Source organism: Saccostrea cucullata, unplaced genomic scaffold (assembly GCF_032062105.1).
Source record: "Saccostrea cucullata isolate Sc308-1 unplaced genomic scaffold, CSIRO_AGI_Scuc_v1 ctg1878, whole genome shotgun sequence".
In the NCBI taxonomy this organism is placed as follows: Eukaryota; Metazoa; Mollusca; class Bivalvia; order Ostreida; family Ostreidae; genus Saccostrea; species Saccostrea cuccullata.
This window is the reverse complement of record NW_026920665.1, coordinates 24,035-36,698: the sequence shown is the minus strand read 5'-3', so window position 1 is coordinate 36,698 and position 12,664 is coordinate 24,035. Positions and strand designations below refer to the sequence as shown.

Below are 12,664 nucleotides of genomic sequence, written 5' to 3'. Positions count from 1 at the left end.
ACTTACATCTTCATATATAAGATTATGCAAAGTCGATGCAAAAATTTTTATAGAATGATCCTTTAAAATTTTTAAAATTTAATGCATTGGAAGTATTAGTATTTTATTTTAATAGATAGGCTGGAAGTATTCTTCAACAGCGGACACACATCGGATTAGCCTATAAACATATTTTAAAACCTAACTATGTTTTATTAAGATCGTCGCAAAGTGATAGCTATCGTTTCCGTCTTATGCTTGTCTAGTTAAATACTTTGATTCATATCACATTTTTTTTTTAGAATTGAGATTTAAATTTTATCAAATCGCATGTGGAGTGGGACAATGTTCTGTTTATCTAGAAATCTTCACTATGACGAAAGTATGGACATGAAAGACTCCTCAGGAACCGGATTAGAGGATCCTCTGAGAGTTTGTTATAATTAGCTGTTTAAAACGTTGACGCTGCGTGAACCCACTTGCTGAATTCAATACAAATGGTTACGATGGAGAACTTACAGGGAACGAACCAGTTTCGGAATAGACTATTAATGTGGTCCTAGCTAAAAATAAAGGTAAGGAAGATGAATACATGTAGATGAATATTTTAAGGCTTCAATTTATTATCCTGATCAATTTTGAAAAGATAACACTCTTCTCAGTCTTAATTTAGATATTTATTACGTACACTTTGTTTTTAAAGATTGTGCCACAAATCTACACAAATATTGAACTTATTGAAAAAAAGTGCTCTTTAGATTTTCCATGTTCTCTCAATATTTATATAAATGCTTTTCAGATTTAATGAATATTCATATTTCCTTCCAATTCCCGAAAATTACGCAATGTATGTTTTGTTAATCTCCTAGAGAGGAAAAGTATTGTTTCAACTATTTTAGTAGTCTAAGAATTTTTTTATCTGCACTTTTAAATTTAACTTTAATATTTTTCATGTTAAGGTAATAATTCCAAAAAAAGTGAAGGTAATAAATACTTATGTAGGCGGAATGAATTTATTCCTCACACTTTTCAGTGGCTTTCATGCAGTTATGATCATTTATAAAAAATTACCTACAGTATTAAAACACCTCTGATTACCTCATAGCTCATTCATGCGAAGTAGGAAGTGATTTTTCACACGAACATAAGTAACACCAGAAGCGTTCACTCTGGTTGACTTATTCCAAATACCTTATTTACATAAAACGCTAATATTACAATTTAGAAGCAAAAATAGAATTAAAACAGGAATATTGACCTTAGTAAGCAGATGGAATAAGCTGGGTGTCAAAACCTCTTTATAGGTAAATCATTTATTTTTCAGACTTCTTTAGATATTTATTTAAAGTCAAACAATGAGTTGAATATTGTATATTTATTTTCAACTATAGCTTTTCCATTTATACCACGGTTGATTAAGCGTCAAATGTTATTATATTTGTGTTCAATTTTAAAAAGGTGCGCTAAATCTCCAGAAATAAAATAAGTATATATTAGATCTGAGTACATTATCAGAATCTAGAATGAATCTTACTCAAAAGGTATGACAAAGTATGAAAATTCATTGGCCCCTTTTACCTAATTTCATGACATGCAACAAGCAACTTTACTTGTTTTACCGGTATCTATGGTCGGTGGGACTTTCTTTTGCCCCCTTTTGAATTTCACATAAGATTCTTCGCGATATTTAACCACAAAACTATGAGAATAATTTAAATGTCTATGATTTTGTAATAAACAGACTGTCAATTTACAAAATTATTGGAATACGACGTCTCTTTAAATCTTTCAAAATTAAATTCAATCATTTAGAAAAATAAGGAATTCAGAGCGATACATAATGCTACAGTACACTGACAATAAAAATAAACAAATCCTCTGTTCCCCTGTTCTCCTTTATACTAAATACCCATCTCCTGCCATTGTACCAAGTGTCAAATTAACACAGACCTTTTGTGTATTGAGCGATTTTCTGTGTCATGTATGTATTAACTATCGTATTTAGTCAGTACTTGTTTTCAATGCCTCCTTCCTATACAATACACAATAAGACTGGTCCTTTTACCACGCCTGGAGTAGGCACTAGAAGTTATTAAGGTGAACCTGTCATTCATTTGGTATTTAAAGTTACATAATAAAGAAATAATAGGAATTAGACACAACAGATCGTTGTCTTTTGAATGTCAAATCTGTTTATTAAATCACTAAAATCCGTTCAAAATCTTTTGCAGACAAACGGACTCTGTGTTTAGGGCGTTGTCCCTGCTTCGAATGGCATCGCCATGTTGCTGAGGAGGTGCAGAAGGAACACGTTTCGCTATTCCGTTCCAGTAGCCTTTTTGTTCCTCTTCGCATTCTTTCTGTTCAAAACCTCAGACACTGAGCTGAGACATTCAGTCCCCGAGTCATCTGTAAGGGATGGCAGACGTTTATTTGGTGATCTTCATACCGAGGCTGTCGTGGATGTTTGGAAACTTCCAGCAAAAGATGAACGTCTGGTCTCAAAGATCAAGCAACTAATAGAAAAACCAGAGAAGGGTGATTATAACCTTACGCACCCAGATGTAACTGATTTTTCCAGAGGACAGAGCATCCAGATAAATCAACTTCTAGATGGTAAGGTGAGTGATTCAGCTTCTAGCTAGGGAACTGCATCGGGTTTAGACAGCTAGAGGACATAACCTGTGAAAGATGAATCTTGAGATTAGTTTAGAGACGTGGCAAAGCTGTAGTGGTTCTCTACAAAATTTAAACTGTTTTTAGAAATGATTTATCATGCAAAATAGGTTTTCTGGAATATGAGCCATTTGTATAGAGACTGGCAAATAAATAAAGCATGTGTACAGAAAAAAATTACCTTGCAAAATATGTTTCCAAAAAGAGGAGCCACATTGAATCATATTATTCTACATGTATGTATTAAGTCTATTCACAGTCACTCAGTTTCATTTTTACAAGACAAAAACAAATCAGAAGTAAAAGTTTACCTCATAGAAGAGGTTTTTTTTTGTAATGATAAGTAAAAATTGTTTAATTATCAAAAAGTGTTGGTCTTGAATCATTTTTCATGCATATAAATGGAACTTTTCTGATAAAGACACACATTTCCAAGAAAATTACAGTTTTGCAAATTATTCAGACTGCTCTTCGTGTTTTTCTTTTGTAGAAGGGGGGATTTTACATTGAGATAGGCGCTTCTGATGGAGAGGATGGTTCTGTGTCCCTTTTCTTTGAGAGATCGAGGGATTGGGACGGTCTTCTCATCGAACCTCATCCAGGGCGTTACAGACAACTACGTCAGAAACACAGAAAAGCCTTAACATTAAGGACATGCGTCAGGGTTTGTAACAACACTTTATCTGTCATTATTTATAGTCAACGGATCTTTAAAAAAAATCAGAAAAAGAAGAAAATCTCTGAAAAAATATTCAGAGAAATCATTCTTTTTGGTTTGATTTTGAACTTGCCTATTATTGATTTCAGCCAACTATTACAACCAATACTGTTAATTGAATTACTAGTAGTATACATGTTTGTTTTATCCCCTTAATATTTACTATATAACATTTTAGAGTAATTCAAGTAAACCTGAAAAAGAATTCGAAGACGCAATTGAAGGACACATAAAGGTTCCATGTTTGTGGTTGGAATCCATACTGAATGCACTGGGTAAAAATACAGTTGATCTGCTCAGTGTAGATGCCAGAGACCAAGAAATGGAAATTCTTAAAGCTATACCTTTATCTAAATATTCCATTAATGTGATCACCGTGGAATTTGTAGAAGGATCAGGAAGTGACATGTCTGTGATGAAATATTTACTGGACCATGGTTACCATGCCAACCACCAATTTGTCAATCATCCCCTACACAGAAATGACATGGTATTTACCAGGAAAAAATCAAGCTAGAAAGACAGAATCACAGTATAGAAATCATTTAGATGAATGAACACTATCTGCAATTCTCTGAATAAAAGGAAAGTTTGAATGGATTGCACACATGAATGTCTCATATCAAGTTTGCTGCTTCATCTAGCTATGAGTTTTATCATAAGCTTAATTTTGTGTATGACCATTTTATCAATTTTAAACTGCGATAAAAATGTATGTTAACTAAATATATTTCACATCATTTAACTTTTGTCTATATTATGTGTGTAGAACATGCTTGTTGCTTATGAGCTTATGTTTGGCTATTTTAAATACATTTTCAATATGCATAGAGGTGACCAGTAGGTCGTGTGTTCGAATCATTACTGCGAATGACCCAAATCGATAAAAATTAGGTAGCAATTGTTCTTTCGTACAGGGTTCGGCTCTTTCAAGTTAAAGTTGCGGGTCTCTCGGATGAGACCTTAAAAACCTAGGCCCCGGTACGCACAGACACGATAAAGAATCTTACTGCTCAATTGAAAATTGAATCCATTCACTAGTATATTATATGATGATTCCCGAGTGAAAAAATCCCGAAAGGGACATAAAACAACAGTCGACCAATATTACCAGAAAAATCTATATAAAAAAAAAGAGAAAAACGTCTAAAAACAGAAATTCAGATTTCATTCATAAAATTAAGCACTCTTACTAAATAGAGGTTTTTTGCCAAATATCTTAAAGCAGAATTAGTTCCAAAAATTGCGATTAATTATGAAAAAATTATGATATAGAATATTCAAAGAAAAATTATAACCGTTTTACTCCTGAATAATATATTTCTGATTACTGCAATTCTTTAAAATTCTAATAAAATGGAATCTATGAATTCAAAATACTTCTGAAATATACGACCATGGAAGAAACGTAATATCGATTTAAGATCCGTTGTTAGTACGTAAATTAAAGCAAAGGGTTTTTCTCAAACAGAGTTCAATCTTTTTTTTCTCAGTCTGAATAGTATCTATGAAATAAAAAAAAAGTAAGAAGAAAAAGAAAGTTTAAGAAAAAAATGAATAAGACTCGTCTGATTATGACTGATAGTGAATCTCCTTATGAATATGTAAAGCGGCTGACGGATAAAATGAAAACTATCTTTCTGTGTTGAAAGTTTCAATAAATGGTCAAGATTAATCTTTGATTTTATCTTGGTCTTATTGTTAGTGTCAGATTGAGTATAATATGACTTAATGAATTACTAAAACAAATAGAAAAGACTCCTAAATCTTAAACAAAAATTTTAGCTAGATTATCAAGTAAAATCAATTCAAACATGACCCTATTTTAGGACATAACTCGATCAATCACGAACATGCCATTTACATGTTTCTAAATAAACATGATCAGAGAGAAATTTAATGTTGAACCAACAATGGTATTCTCTATAATATTTTATCAAGAAAACCCAGGATGATATACTTGTAATTTTGCACTGTGTAGAAAAATCTTCCACCCTTCTTGTTTTTCTGCATGTACAAGCCCGTTGAAACAGACAGACTTAATCATATTATTTTATAAAAAAATAAATCTCTCGAAGCATATTCATATAACAGATCACATTGAGAGAAAAACTAATGTTGTAATTAAAAAGGCTTTTAGTAATAATTTGCTGAACAAACATTTTCCATACGTGTAAGGTATTTATTCATTTGGTTCTGGTAATATATGAGTAAAAGAGGTTTTAATGGTATTAATGGAAATAACGAATAGAATCCAATCTCAAAAGTCCACTCAGCAATACAAGATTGGAGCAGAGCAAATAATGTGCACAATATTCTTTTTTAAGAATTGCAAACTAAACGATTGCTTCAGTATCGAGAGACTTTTTATAAATCTGCCAGTAAAGCTAATCCTTTAATTGTTCGCCCGTTTTTATTAACTTTGCCCAAAGCAAAAAGCTGTATAAAACCGATTTATGATAATATCCGGAAATGACTATGGAGGGTACTATAGGTAAACATCAATTTTTAGAAAGAATAAATATATATCCATTATCCTCCTCATTTTAATCAAAAAGCTAATGGGTTACAAACTTAAATAAAGGCAATGCGTTACACAAAATCTCCCTAAAACGGAAAACGGAAACTAAGTTAATATGAAATATTTTTTTTAAGTTGCGAAACCAGAAAAATCAGAACGAAACATGCGTTTATTAGGATGGCAACTTATCTTAAAATATTTTCTCATTTTTAGCCAAGTGTTGCTATCCAAAACTACCCAATCTACATATTTTTTGTACCGTGAAGATTTGAATGACGTCAAATTCAATCATGCACTTTTGTTTGAAACTTCTGTTCATGAAATATATCAATGTTCTTTACTTTGCTTAAGTTATCCGTCGTGTGCATCTTTTCAAATAAATGAAAAACAACATAGCTGCCATCTGTTCTGGACTCATTTTTTTCTTGATGCCATAGGAAATTTCTCGATTGGTTGGAAAACATATTCAGAAACAGGTAGGTTTTATGAATGAAAACCAGATTGACCAATATATAATAAATAGTGGCTGATTTCTATTTATAAAAAAGTATTTTTGTTATGAATTAACTTGCAACAGTCAATAGAAAAAGAACTTCTAAATTAAATGTTTTTACATATAGAATTTTTTAAAATTTACTCTTGTTTAACCTAATTTATGGTCATTCATTACTTTCTAACATGTACAATGCGATGTATGAAACATGAAAAATACATGATTTATCATGAATTTGTATACAAATTCCATATCATATCTGTTTTATGCCACCAATAACACAACAGGTCATTTGATCTTAAAATCAAATGTCGTTTAACATTTTTCTAACAGGTCCGTGTCGGAGTGGATATTTCTACACCAGACAATATCACTACTGTATCCGATATGCTGGATATTCTTTTACAAAGGAATCTTCCTTTAACGCTTGCTACAGCAGAAATGAAACGCTTATTAAAGTCAATTCAGGGGAAGAAAATTTGTTTGTGAGCAGTTTAATTTGTAAGTAAAAATCATTATGTTAAATGTTTTTCGTTATGATTTTAATTTGTATCAAGGAGGTTGAAACGAATAAGATTTAGTTCAGTTTCTGAATGAAGAGCACTGATTGGTCATTTCAATTTTTCGGTTTTTTTTTTTTCAGATTGAGATTCGTTTCTTTGTTAAGAGATGTGAATGTTTTCTGCCCCCATAGACTATTTAACCTGAAAATAAAATTTTTTAGGGTAAAGAGGTCGGAGTGTTCATTCCCATCTTAGATTCTCTGAACTTAACTTTATTTACTTAGTATATTTAACAAAAATATAATTCGATTCTCGGGTTGGGAGGATTGATTGCTTATTGCTACTTTACGCTATTTAACTTTAATATATACTTTTTCAAAAAAAATTATTTTTCTATAAAAATTACCATTTCAATTTTGATTTGGAGCTCTTTTCTATTTTGTTTCACTGTATATTAAAGTTTTGTAATTGAACAGTTGAATGGTTAACGTTCAAATCAGGTTAAACCAGAATTAAAATATGATTTCACTCTATGCATAATTATAAATGTTGACAGATTATTGTTTACAATATTGGAATTACAGTAATATAAAAAGGATTGCTAAAAATTAATGAATAGTTAAGATATTTTTTGTGATATCTCATTTGCTAGATTCATTTGTCAACAAGACATTGAACATTGCATCTGATATCAAAAGTCACCAACTGATTATTGACGGTGAGAAAGCATCGGATGGTCACTGGAGATCGTTATTCGGAACACACGAGATTCTAAACTATACAAAGTTTGAAGATGGGTATACGGCCTCCACTGGAAGAAGAATATACATGTCACCTACGACCTTCCTAGATTTGAAAGAATACATATGGAAAGCTGGATCTCTTAATACCTATAAAAAGTCTGTGTTTTGTCAGTATCAACCCTAACATGGAAGGAATAAATTTAAAACATTTTGTACCATAAAATAGGTGCATGCTTCGAAGAAAACTAAAGTAAATGAATGGAAAATAGTGAACTAAAATGAAACGACGAAATAGAAATTTGAGTGCGTCTTTGCCGTTATTGTTGTATGCTTTTCTTGAAAGGAATTCAAAAACACCTCACAATTGAAGTTTTTCAATCTCTGTAAAAGGTCATAAATGTAAAACATGATAAAATCAAATACACAGTATTTGCATATCAAAAATTTGATATTTATTTAACCAAATTTCAGTTTAAAGATACCATTGATCTCACATGCAAAAAAGGAAAATGCATAAATATAAAATTTATAAAATTAACCGCAAAATATATCAAATTATGAAAATTGTCAACATTTGCACGAGTAAAAAAAATTGAAAAAATAAAACTACATGTAAATGTATATTAAATTAAAGCCATAATTTTATTTAATGCACTAACATGTTAATTTACAAAACATAAATATTATATAAATCAAATATTGCAAGTCGATTTTTCAGCTTCAGTTTGGAAGCTCCTGCGAAGACTGGAAGAGACTTTCGTTAGAAATTTACGTTGAATAATTGTGTAAATTAAAATTTTGCAGAAAAGCGGGGATATATTATTAATAGTGATGAGAGTATCTATCTTTTGATCCATCACCCATTCGCTACTCTAGAGGGGGAGTCATCCTTATTCACAACTTTTCCTACATCCTCTGATTGAAATTTGAGGAAACTATCACCAAATATTTATCATATAGTGGCGGGTTTGCAATAGCAAAACTTGGAATTGTCCTAGCTTGGATCTGAAAATAATATTTTCCCCATTTATTTCTGGGTTTTTTTTCTAGAGCAAATATTTTAAATTTGGAAAGATTATCATATAATTCAAATACCTATAAATCAAATAGACATTAAATGGTTCTTTGACAAAGGGAAACATAATTCTGATCTAAGAAGTGAAGATAATAGATGTGAATGTTAAATTGTTAAATAAAATAGGAATTGAAAAATCTGGTTTCATATTGATAATCAAGGTGTTTCAGAGATTTATAACTCGTAAACATAAACTATAATCTGTACATTTTACTACTGGGTATACGTCATAAGTTTTATAAGGTAATTTTTTGTAAAATCAATGTTTCAGGTCCATTGGTGACATGTTTTAATTGGCTTTTGAAGATGGGAAACGGTTTGCCAAGCACAGATTTTCTAAATTATCATGTGTTTACGCAGATAATTCTGATTCAACCCCTTGGTATTTACATTATATTTGCTGATATAGAAATATGAAAATGCTGTAAACATTAGTGAATCCTTGCAAAGATTTATTAACATTAAATGTTGTAAAGGAGAAACTTCAAACGTTTTGTGCTACAGCATATTTTAGAAGTAGTAGTAATGAGATTGAACATATTCTCAAAAGTATCAGGAACATTTAGATATTATAAACTCATCCAATTTTTTCAAAAGTAGGATATTTCAAAAGATAAGATTTTAGTTTTACAATTTATACCATTTACATAGTAAAAATAGGCTTTTTGATATCATAGTCAAATGTAGCTGCAAATGAAAGTGAAGCTCGTCAATATTTATACTCTACCCGGGCATATCCTAGCTACGAACAGACAAGTTGATGTTACAGGGATTTAAATAACTCCATTTAAAGTCAATATTTTATAAGTTCTTTCGTCGTTATGATGGCTTTGTAAGCAAATTTTATCTGTCAATGGGCCGTATTTTGGCTGAGGTCTCTCATACTAATTGTTAGGCATTCGGATTCACAAAGTATAGTAAATTTAATAAGAACCGACACGGTGGCTTTATTTCTTTTAAAGATCTCCACCTTTTCCATAAAATATTATCCATCTAAATATGTTGGTGTTCTGTTGGTGTTAAAAGGTATCGACGATAAATTTATTTGCCAAAAAATTCTATTGAAAAACGATTTACTTGTAAAAATTAATTGACCCTTCAAGATACTATAAAAGCTACGACAAAGCAATGAATAAAAGGGTAAATATTGAATTTGTGAAAATAGATACGTTCCATTATCCTCTTATTTTTCATTCAGAAAAATTGATAGTTTGTTAGTAAAAGTACACTAAATTGAATTGCGCATGAACAAATCCCAAATTTGAGATGACGTTTAACATCATAATTTGGATAGACGTCCAATGTCCAAGTATAATCAAAAAGCAACATGAGTGAATCAAGGTTGCAACTTATCATACAACAATTATTAATGATCAGTCAGGTGATGCATTCTGGAGATATCCAGTCTACCTTCTTTGAATTTCGTGAAGATTTGAATGACGTCACTTTCAATCACGCATTTTTGTTTGAAATTACATCCCACACGATATCAGAATGTTCTGTGATTTGCTTAAGTTATCCATCTTGTGAGTCTTTCCAAATAAATGAAGATCAGCTTAACTGTCGTCTGTACTGGACTCATTTTTTATTTGATGATAACGGAAATTTCTCCTCTGGTTGGAAAACGTATTCAACCACGGGTATGTATTTTGGGTCAGTTATTGAGCTTGAAAATTGTTTGTTAATCTCCTTATATTTCAATGTTAGTTATGAGATATGCTTTGAATAGGTCCCTGTCGAAAAGGCTATTTCTACACCAGACAATACCATTACTGTTTCCGGTATGCTGGAAACGATTTCAAGAGAGAAAAATCCATTAACACTTGCCTCGAGAGAAATGATACACTCATCAAAGTTAATTCAGAGGAAGAGAACTTGTTTGTGAGCAGTTTAATTTGTAAGTATAATCAACAAAGCAAAAGGTATTCTTTTTCGTTTTTTCGTCACTACCAAAGCTTCATAAACTTAGAATTATTTAAAATTTGGTTGTATTAACGTGTCATTTGATTGGATAAAAAATAATCTACATTTTTTTTTAAATATAATGACTTAATTTCAAAACTTCATGATGAAAAATTAAAATTATAAGGATTTTTTTTAATACCTAGCAAAGGTAGTACTAGTATACTGGTATTACTGGGATGGAGCATCATACTTTTTATACAAATAAAATGCGTCGTACTTCGCTTATAAAGCATAAACTGGTTACATTCCTGTTTATACAGTGTAACTTGAGTTATTAAATTCACTCCTTAATTAAACCTACTTATTTCTGGCATTATCATAATTATTTTTAAAGAAACGGATAAAGAATTCATTTACTTTGTGTATTTGCAAACTAAATAGAATGGAGTTTATCACATCGGAATCATCAAATAACGAGACATGCTAGAAACGCAATTTGAAATAAAAAAAAAGATTATTAAATAAATTAATATTTTTTGAAAAAATATATCTTTTAAAATGTATTCCATATTCTTTTTTATATCTTATTTCACAGATTCATTTACCAATAACACAGCTGACCCTACTCCGGAAATCAGATATAGCAATCAATTGATTATTGATGGACAGAAATCAGCGGATGATACTTGGAGGTCTTTGTTTGGAATTCAGGAGACTCTGAATTTTACAAAGTTTAAAAATACAAGTGATAATTATACTGGAGACAGATTAGCCATAGTACCTAACAAGAAAGAGAACCTGTCCTCATACAAATGGAAAGCTGCTGAGTTTAGAGATTACAAAAGATCTGTGATTTGTCGATATTACCCATAATTCTTTTACTATATATATAGCATATGTTTATGGTTTGTGTAGAGATTATTTTATCAAGTTAAACAATTTTCTTTTTCTTTTTATATATAGTTTTTGTCGTGTCCGTCCGTCTATCTGTCTCTCTGTCTGTCTAGCTGTCTGTTTGTTCGCAACCTTTAATCTTGCTCATAACTTTTGATTTAGAAAAGCTATGACTTTCATATTTCACATGTGTATTTCTTGTGACAAGACATTTCTTTGAGTACCAACAATTTTGATCTGTTGGCCTTGACCTTGGAGTTTGACCCACTTTTACACAAAAATTTCAAACTTTTACTTTGACCATATCTTTTGAACAGTAGTAACCAGGACATTTATACTTCACACATATATTTTTTGTGGCAAGACCTTTCATTGAGTACCAACAACCTTGACCTTTTGACCTTGCCCTTGGGGATTTCACCTTTGCCATAACTTTTGAACAGTAAGGGCTAGGGCTTTCATACTTCACATATGTAATCCTTGTGAAAAACGCTCCATTGGATACAAAAAACCTTGATCTTGGAGTTTGACCTACTTTTAAAATACAACCTTGACCTTAATTTTTGAAGGGTTAGGACCAGGGCTATCATACTTCACACATATTTAATCCTTGTGACAAGACCTTTCATTTCATATCAAGAACTTTGACCCTTTGACCTTGACCTTGGAGTTTGACCCATTTTTACACAAAAAGTCCAATCCTTTACTTTGGCCCTAATATATAAATGGTAGATACGAGGAGTTTCATAGTTCAAATATCAATTCTTTTTGGCAAGACCTTTTGTTTGAAATCAACAATTTCGACCTTTTGACCTTGACCTTGTAGATTTCCGTACTTACGAAAAAACTTTAACCTTGGCTATAACTTTTGAAGGTAAAGCTAGAGCTTTCATACTTCACATATTAATCCTTGTGACAGAACCTTTCATTGGATATCAACAACTTGACCCATTGACCTTGATCATAGACTTTAACCTACTTTTTACAAACTTTAACCCTAAGGTAAGGGCCAGGGCTTTCATACTTCCCATATGTAATCTTTAAGACAAGGCCTTTCTTTAGAAACCAACAACCTGGCCCTTTTGACCTTGACCCCGGAGTTTGTCCTACCTTTAAAAACGTAAACCATGGTCATAACCTTTGAACAGGTGGTGCTA

General features: G+C 31.3%; 1 protein-coding gene across 3 annotated transcripts; it reads left to right on the top strand.

Annotated features, from left to right (window-relative positions):
* Nucleotides 1-283: 283 nt before the first annotated feature.
* Nucleotides 284-4,148, top strand: LOC134254901 (uncharacterized). Of its 3 annotated transcripts, none has more exons than XM_062737434.1 (4): nucleotides 284-554; nucleotides 2,211-2,600; nucleotides 3,146-3,319; nucleotides 3,552-4,148. In XM_062737434.1, exons 2-4 carry the CDS (start codon nucleotides 2,262-2,264, stop codon nucleotides 3,888-3,890), a joined length of 852 nt encoding a protein of 283 aa, XP_062593418.1. In that variant the 5' UTR covers nucleotides 284-554; nucleotides 2,211-2,261; the 3' UTR covers nucleotides 3,891-4,148. The 3 variants fall into 3 exon arrangements, with proteins under 3 accessions (XP_062593418.1, XP_062593429.1, XP_062593425.1); XM_062737445.1 differs by lacking the exon at nucleotides 284-554 and adding an exon at nucleotides 1,100-1,283; XM_062737441.1 differs by lacking the exon at nucleotides 284-554 and adding an exon at nucleotides 1,992-2,096.
* The last annotated feature ends 8,516 nt before the right edge of the window (nucleotides 4,149-12,664 follow it).

Excerpts from the sequence above, each read along its gene's own strand:
- LOC134254901 (XM_062737434.1), top strand. The coding sequence starts at position 2,262 with ATGTTGCTGAGGAGGTGCAGAAGGAACACGTTTCGCTATTCCGTTCCA. Across the intron at positions 2,601-3,145 it reads ATCAACTTCTAGATGGTAAG|AAGGGGGGATTTTACATTGA; the intron begins GTGAGTGATTCA and ends TTTCTTTTGTAG. Across the intron at positions 3,320-3,551 it reads CATTAAGGACATGCGTCAGG|AGTAATTCAAGTAAACCTGA; the intron begins GTTTGTAACAAC and ends ATAACATTTTAG.